This window comes from Podarcis muralis, chromosome 7 (genome assembly GCF_964188315.1).
Source record: "Podarcis muralis chromosome 7, rPodMur119.hap1.1, whole genome shotgun sequence".
Classification (NCBI taxonomy): domain Eukaryota; kingdom Metazoa; phylum Chordata; class Lepidosauria; order Squamata; family Lacertidae; genus Podarcis; species Podarcis muralis.
In genome coordinates, this window is record NC_135661.1 from 91608550 (window position 1) to 91616865 (window position 8316).

The 8316-nt window shown below is 56.8% G+C and overlaps 1 protein-coding gene across 3 annotated transcripts; it reads right to left on the reverse strand.

The window, feature by feature from the left end:
- Positions 1 to 253: 253 nt before the first annotated feature.
- On the reverse strand, positions 254 to 4820 carry YIF1B (Yip1 interacting factor homolog B, membrane trafficking protein). 3 transcript variants are annotated; one of them, XM_028741780.2, is made up of 8 exons: positions 4772 to 4820; positions 4477 to 4661; positions 3220 to 3324; positions 2945 to 3023; positions 2746 to 2803; positions 1876 to 2031; positions 1556 to 1649; positions 612 to 898 (listed from the first exon to the last, which is right to left on the reverse strand). In XM_028741780.2, the coding sequence occupies exons 1-8, from the start codon at positions 4803 to 4805 to the stop codon at positions 743 to 745; spliced, it is 867 nt and encodes a 288-aa protein (XP_028597613.2). In that variant the 5' UTR covers positions 4806 to 4820; the 3' UTR covers positions 612 to 742. The 3 variants fall into 3 exon arrangements, with proteins under 3 accessions (XP_077788586.1, XP_077788585.1, XP_028597613.2); XM_077932460.1 differs by lacking the exons at positions 1556 to 1649; positions 2945 to 3023 and having other exon boundaries at positions 254 to 898; XM_077932459.1 differs by lacking the exons at positions 1556 to 1649; positions 2746 to 2803 and having other exon boundaries at positions 254 to 898.
- Positions 4821 to 8316: the final 3496 nt, after the last annotated feature.

Genomic DNA, 8316 nt, shown 5'->3' on the forward strand with positions numbered 1-8316 from the left:
AAGGAAGAGGGCGGGAAGGACTGCCGTTCTTCTGCGAGGGCCAAGCCCTAGTGCTGCGCCCCCCATGCCCCCCAACCTCTCCTCCCCGCTTTGCACCCAGTAAGCAGTGGCACGGTGTTGCAGGCTGAGCGAGCGACGTGAGCTGCATGCTCTGCCGAGAGGAACCACTGCAGCCTGCAAGAGCCTTCTTGCTCCAGAAAGCAAGCCCCACTTTCTCCCCCCCCCCCCACGCAGCAGAGAGCGACCCCCAGTGCAGGTTTCATTCTTTATTGGGCTGGTGTTGTGTGTACAGCACCAAAGGCTGTGAAGTTGAACAGAGAAGCAAGCAGCTTGTGGGCTGGGGGGGGGGCAGCTGCTCCATGACCCCCCCCCGGCAGCCTCCCCCTGCCCCCCGTAGTAATACTGAGTTGCTCGCAAGCAGCAAAACCTGGCGCGCGGGTGGAGAACGCCATGCGCTCTCCAGTGGTGTGCAGTGATCCCAAGGGCTCTGGCATGCAAAGGGGGGTGGGAAAAGGATGCTGCCCCCCAGGCAGAGGGAACTGAGCAGAAGCCTGCCTGGGACCCCTGCCGGAGCCTCCCCCCCCATCTACAAACAGGCTCCTGCTGCCCACCCACCCCTGACAACATCCACCCACCCCGAGGTCACTGAAGCCAGAGCCACAGTGGTCTGTGTCCAGCCTGCCACACAGACCCCCCACCAGGAGTGAGGCCCCCCGCCCTGCCCCCTTTGCAGACCCGTCCCTCAGTAGATGAGGTGGAAGGTGAGCCAGTACATGATGAGCGGCTGCAGGCTGGCCACAGCCATGGTCAGGTACATGCGCAGCTGGTTCTTGGCTCCCCGCACCAGCACCCCCTCGGCCGCTGCCTCCGACAGGATCTTCAGGCGCAGGGTCCTGATCTGGAAAAGACAGAGGCGAATCAGGGGCGGAGCGCAGGGAGGGACACGGAGGCCCGGCCTGCCTGGGGCTTCGCCAAGCAGGAGGGAGGGTTCTTGCAACGGGCACAGTTTTATTTAAAGGCCATCTGCACTCTGCTTTTTCACCTCGGAGGGGTTTGCAGCAATAAAGCCATGCAATAAAACCCACCCAAAAAGTTACAAACTGACAGAATTTTGTTATTCTGGAAGGAAGTATTCTTAGTTGCTGGCATACGACTGGTGGAACAGAAAAGGTTTCTGCGGGTGTTTAAAAGCTGGCACAGAAGGTGCCTCTTGCCTCTCCAGTGGCAGAGCGTTCCACAGGACCAGGCGCTAAAGGCCCAGTTCCTTGTTGTCAAGTGAGGATCTCCTCCTTGGGGAATGGCCAGCGACACTCCTGCAGGTGATCTCAGTGACTGAGCTGGGACCAAAGGCTTCCGGGCTCTGCTCAGTGTGTGGCAGAACCAGCCTCCCTGCCCTAAATCCATCAAGCAAGCTGGTGAAAGGCTGCTGTTACTGGAGGCCAGCGCAGAGCCTGAGACCAGGCCTGCTGCTGCTGTGCAAAATGCTCAAGAAGCGCAGAAGAATTTGGGAAACGACCCCCCCCACCACCACCACACACTTCCTGGAAGCTCTTACCATGAAGACAAAGATTGTGACGCAGCACCAGCTCAGCAGCAGGTAATAACCCGTCTTCCCAAAGAGCAGCCCAGCCAGGAGGCCGACAATCATCCTATCACAGGAGGGGAGAAGCATCAGGCCCAGAGCCCGGCTCTTCCCCAGCCCAGAATAATAATAATAATAATAATACCCCACCCATCTGGCCGTGCCTCCCCAGCCACTCTGGGCGGCTTCCAACAGGATATTAAAAACAATAAAACACCAAACATTAAGAGGGGCTCAGTCTCCCCCCCCCCCCCCCGGCTGGATCAGGCTGCCCTCGCCTCCTGGTTACTCACCCAACGTACTTGTACCCTGAGAAGGCCACCAGGTCAATGGTGGAGAGGTCCGTGTTGACGGTGACCAGGTAGAGGCTGAGGAGAATGGCCAGCACCTCGACAATGAGCCAGGCCAGGGCGGAGCTCGCCTGCAAGCCCAGCAGGTCGGGGGAGAATCTGCAAGGGGCGGGTGAGGGAGAGTATTGAGCGGGGGGGGGGGGGGGCTCCCTGGCCACCCAAAACTGCCCAGGCCTCCGGGGCCACAGGACGGCGCTCACAGCCCCACACCCTCTCACGCCTCTTCCGTGATTCCAACTAAACTTTCGGAAAATATTCTTGACAGTAGGAGCCTGTCCGCAGCGGAACGGATTCCTTCAGAAGGCGGCAGGCTCTCCTTCCTTAGAGGTTTTTAAGCAGAGGTTGGGGGGGCCACCTGTCAGGGACTCTGTGATTCCTGGACTAGATAGAGGACTATTCTAAGGGAGCTGTTAGGAGACCCCTTATCCCCTCCCAGAGCTACGGGGTTCCTAACAACTCTCTTTTTAGATATTTATATATACATATATATATTATTGTTTTTTTCCACACAACAACACGAAAAATATATATAAAAAAAAAAACAATACACAAAACATAAAAACCAACATTCAAAACCCAAATCCATATCTTACAAGTTAATAATATAACCACTAAAAAGAAAAACGAACGTTGACAACACTCAGCATGCTTCACAAGCTACACACCCTGGGATTTTTTACAGGATGCCATGCCTGCTTGGGTTGAGCTGGTGAGGAAACGAGGGTGGGCTCCAGGTCTTCCTGGGAAGCTCAGCTGCCCTGCCCTGCCTTCCCTAGGAATGCCAGCAGAAAGGTGATCCCTAAAAACTCTCACCTGTTCTGGGTCCCCAGCGCCAGCCCTGCCACCAGGATGTAGGTGATGAACGCCATGACTGCGGAGGGAAAGGGCTCCTTAGCCACGGGAGAGACCGGCGCTCAGCCCTGTCACCATTTCCCTCCCCAGGGGCATCTCCCCCCCCCCCAGCCACCTCAGGGCTGGTGCCACCCCAGGGACCCCCAGAGACCTGCCGTACCTGGAATGTAGAGGTCGGGAGCGTTGACGTCAAAGCGGGGGGCCACGGGGGTGTCCTGCTGGTACTGCACCTGCCAGTCCTGCCAAAGACAGCCAAGAACCCCCACAGGCTACCAACGGGCTCCCTGCCCCCAAGGGACCAGGGTGGGCAAAGGGGCCGGGGTGGCACAGGGAAAGGCACCCTGGCCATAGCAGGGGGCAGCTTGGAGCAGGGCGATGCCCCGCAGTTCCCGGTGGCCCCCCATCCCGCCAAAGCCGGGGCCCTTTGCGGCTCACCTGGTGCAGGAAGGGGAAGAGGAGCAGCCCCAGCTTCCTGCCCACATAGACGGTGTCCACAGCAAAGTAGTACTTCAGCTTGGTCACGGGGACAAAGCGGTCAATCTGGGAGGGCGGCAGAAGCAGAGCGTGAGCAGAGAGGAAAGAGGAGCCGCTGAAGGAGCGTCTCCACCCCCATTGCTCAGCCCGGACACTGAGGTCCAGCTCCGAGGGCCTTCTGGCGGTTCCCTCCTTGCGAGAAGTGAGGCTACAGGGAACCAGGCAGAGGGCCTTCTCGGTGGTGGCCCCCGCCCTGTGGAACGCCCTCCCACCAGACGTCAAAGAGAAAAACAACTACCAGACTTTTAGAAGACATCTGAAGGCAGCCCTGTTCTGGGAAGCTTTTAATGTTTAATAGGTTATTGTATTTTAGTGTTTTGTTGGAAGCCGCCCAGAGTGGCTGGGGAAACCCAGCCAGATGGGTGGGGTATGAATAATAAATTATTATTATTATTACTTCAAGTGTCTCAAGGGGATTTCCTTTGCTGTATATCACTGCCTCTCTCTGCCCAGCCTACCTCGCAGGGTTGTGGCGAGGATTTAAGTGAGGAGGCCGGGAGAACCACAGTTGCCCCCCTGCGCTCCTCAGAGTAAATGCCATGCAATCAATAATATGGATGCATTGAATTGGGATTCCTGCCTGGCAGGGGGCTGGACTAGATGGCCCCCGGGGGTCCCTTCCAACTGTATAATTCTTGGGTTTTAAGAAAAGGGGCCAAGCTTGTTTCCTGCCACTTCAGAGGGGGAGGACCTGAACCGGTTATGATCTGGGGTTATTAACGGGAGCAGGGCCAGATTGAGGTTTGATGCGGCCCTCAGCTCCTGAAGGCAATGGGGCCCTTTCTATGTCCAGCTGTCCTTGGTCAACAACAAATTGCTGCTTTTTGTGTTGAATACGTCCTAGATGGTCATTGATGGACCTCAGAGGTATCTCAAGCCATTTGCACATCACAAATAGGAGCCTGCACAACACTGTTGCTGCAGTATGCAGGTTTTATCTTGTTTGTTTTTTCTCTTATATTTTGGAAATGTAGGTTTTTTTCCTTTAGGGGCCCTAAGCTGTAGCTTGTTGAGCAAATCCGTCTTGTACGCAAGCCCTCCGTTCTGGGAGGGTTTTCAGGAGAGCTCCGGGGGGCTGGACTAGAGGACCCCTGGGGGTCCCTTCCCCTTCCCGGCTCCTGAGCGGGCGCTCTGCTTGGGCCCCGGAGCCCCACTCACGTTCCTGCCCACGATCTCCTTGCCCTGGCTGGCCAGGCTGCTCCCGTAGGCGGCGGCGAAGCTGGAGACGGGCTGGGCCAGGAAGGCGGCGGCGGCGCCGGCGCTGGTGTCCTCGAAGAGCCGCGCGGGGTCGGGCCGGAGGGCCGGGCTGGAGGCCGAGGGGCCGGGCGGGCGGCGCTTGGTGGCTGCGGGGGGGGGGAGAGAGAGAGGGGCGTCAGGGGGGGCGGGGCGGGGGTCCACCTGGCGGGGGGGTCCCCCCTCCCCTCCCCTCCCCTCCCTCCCACGTGACACTCACGCAGGCGGCCGGGCGGGGCTCCTCCCGGCTCCATGGCGGCGAGGGAAGGAAGAGAAGGCGGGTCGCGCGGCGCAGGCGCACTCCCAGGCCGGCCCGCGGCCAATCAGCGTGCCCCGCCGCCGCCGCCGGCAAGAGCCAATCGCGGGACGCGTCGCCGAGCGCGCGGCCGGCGCCGTGAAGGAACCGCGGGAGGGAGGGAGGAGAGCGCGCCGTTGCCATGGGGACGAGAGGAAGAGCCAGCGGCTCATATGACCCGGAAAAAAGCCGTTTCCGTGAGGGGGAAGCGCATGCGCGGGAGAAAAAAGGCGCGGAAAGAGGGCCTGGCGATCCCAGCAGCCTTTGCGTCTTCCATCCCAGAAGCCTTTGCTGCGACTTCGGAGTCCTGAGGGGAGTTGGAGGGATGGAGGCTCCGCCGTGGCAGACAAGGCCCTGCGCGGGGCCAGGACCCTCGAGGCCGGGAAGGGCCCGGCAGCAGCGGGAGAAGGAAGGCCCCAGGAGGGCCAGAGCAGCCCCCGGGCCAGAAGGCCCCCGGCCCGCCTCAGCCGAGGGGGAGCTCCAGGCGCCTGAAGCGCTTCAAGGGCCACGTGGTGTTAAGGGGGGAAATTCTGGGGGGAGAGCCTACTCAACAGCCCAGCTTGTCGGGGTGCGAGTCCCCTGAGGGTCCACGCGGTCAGTAAATGAAGGAAGTTTCAGCCAAGTAATTTGGAGCAAAAGAGCAGTCAGTAGACCACGATCTTTATTGCTGCGCAACAGATTCCCACATGGAGTAAGAACCCTGAGTGACCTCCTCTTTTAAACCTTCCCTCTTTTCCCCAGAATACACTTTGAGGGGCATCACTGATACATCATCACTACATCACTTGCATGTCACAAATGGGGAGGGGTACACAAGGGTTAGAGACACGGGTGGCACTGTGGTCTAAACCACTGAGCCTCTTGGGCTTGTTGATCAGAAGGTCAGCGGTTCGAATCCCCGCGACGGGACAGGGTGAGCTCCCGTTGCTCGGTCCCAGCTCCTGCCAACCTAGCAGTTCCAAAGCACGTCAAAGTGCAAGTAGATGAATAGGGTTCGCTCTGGCGGGAAGGTAAATGGCATTTCCGTGCGCTGCTCTGGTTCGCCAGAAGCGGCTTAGTCATGCTGGCCACATGACCCAGAAGCTGTACGCTGGCTCCCTCGGCCAATAAAGCGAGATGAGCGCCACAACCACAGAGTCGTCCGTGACTGGACTTAACAGTCAGTGATCCTTTACCTTTTTACACAAGGGTTACACAAGTTCAACATTAGGTCACTTTATCAGACCCCTTTCCCAACACCTCTTAAGTCCCCATCACAGAAGTAACAATGAAACTCTTGACATCTCCTTGCCCTCAGGACTTGGCTGGAGATGGGCTTTCAGAACACCTGACTTGCTCAACTGCCTCTGCGGATGTCTAGTGTTGCCCCCTTGGTCACTCCCTGGGTGGGGGGCCCTGTATGTGCTTTCACGCTTGGGGAATAATGGCGGGATGCCCTGTTCCTGCTGCCTACAGTGACTTCCCGCTTCTTGGTTCATGGACAGAGGTGGAGCCCAAATTCACCTTTCAGGGTTCAAATGGCATTGGAATGGAGGAAATTGGCAAATTTTATATGATTTATAAAGCTAGGTATCTTCCCTGAGCTGTCAAGTCAAAAGGATACATTTGGGCATAATATTTGTAGCATTGTAACAACTTGAGAGTCCCATGGACTGCAAGAAGATCAAACGTATCCATTCTGAAGGAAATCAACCCAGAGTGCTCAGGGAAGGACAGATCGTGAAGCTGAGGCTCCAATACTTTGGCCACCTCATGAGAAGAGAAGACTCCCTGGAGAAGACCCTGATGTTGGGAAAGATGGAGAGCGCAAGGAGAAGGGGACGACGGAGAACGAGATGGTGGGACAGTGTTCTCGAAGCTACCAGCATGAGTTTGACCAAAGTGCGGGAGGCAGTGAAAGACAAGTGCCTGGCATGCTCTGGTCCAGGGGGTCACGAAGAGTCGGACATAACTGAATGACTAAACAACAACAAAAACAACTTTAAAGATGTGCCCCCCCATGTCATTTCCATAACAATGGGAATCCGCAGGCACAGAAGTGTCCCCTGGCTGGCTGAAGAGGCTATCGCATGCAGCAGTGGGCATTGTGCAGGGCGAGGTGTGCCTTTCAGAGGAAGTCTTTGACACAGGCGAGATGCGCCTTTCCAGAAGAAGAGGCCTGACCGGTGTTACCGGACAATCCGAGGGCTCTCTTGGACAAACAAAGACACCGACCAGAGCAAGTTAGAGCAAAACAGCAGCCAGTAGGCTTGGTCTTTATTAAGGAAAAACTGTCGCGACAGGGCTCCCACCGTCCACGAAGTGAAGCAAGATGGAAGCCCCGAACAATGGAAGACCCTAACTTTTATTAACCACTAATCCCCTTGACTACACCCACAGAATTACATCATATCTACATCATAATTTTATTAATGAACAGGAGGAGTCGAGGAGGAGTTTCCTAGGTAATCTGAGCAGCCGGTCACCTGGCAGTGACCTCCTCTGCCCCCTCCTCACAAGTCATTTACAGAAACAAAGGAAAGGGCGAAGTCTTCCTACCCCCTGAGGGGGATCCGGCCAGGGTCCTTTATTCGGAGTCGGGTGGAATACACTCCCATAAGCAGTTTATTGTGTTTCTGATGGCATACCGTCTGGGCCCTCCCGAGGGCCATCAAGGCTGCCCCGCCATCCGGAGAAGGGCAGCTTGGTACGTGACTGCACGGTTCAGGGATTATGGCCGGCCAACCCCAGTCCACCCCCCTTTGATAGTCCTTGTCATATGGAGCGTAATAAAAGTGGTCCGGTGAGAATCCATAGTACGGCTGATTTTTGGTGAATTTATAAAGAACACAGTCACTGAAGTTCAAAGCACTTTTCCTTTTCGGAAACAACTTGTAACATTTTGATTAGGTCAGTCACGGTTCAGTGAACTCGGAAACAATCGATTGAGAGCTGTCAAAAGGTGAGGGAGCAGACGCTTGCAGCCTGCAGTACCAGTGTAGCCGCCGCAAGGGGCGCTGTTCGGTAACGCTGATTGGTTAACGCGGTTGCTGGTTGACCTGGAGTTCAGTCGTCCGGTCTACCCATAATAAAGATAGGGCGGCACGGAGAGTCGAAGGGAAAATGACAGGTTAGCGCTTCCTTATCTACGGAAGGCTTTTAGGAGACAGCCCTCTAAAGGGTCATCCCTGGTTGAGTAAAGGGGGGGTGCGTGTAGGTGTGAGTGTGGTGCTTATGCGACACGAGTGTACAAGGGGGGGGGGGTGATTTCCGGTGACAGTTCCCCCCTTCGGAGATAAGATTGCGAAGGTAGGCAGACCGCGCAATCCTTCTCTCCGCATAAGTCAATAAAAGTTCGACATGTCATACCTAGTGTCCAGATTGCAGTGGTTTTCCAGGGGTGTCAGTTCAACGAGGGGTGGCCGAGTTCCTGGTGTTGGTAATCCATAAGTGGTAGCCGACCGCTGACGAGGGGTGGGAAGGCAAGGTCC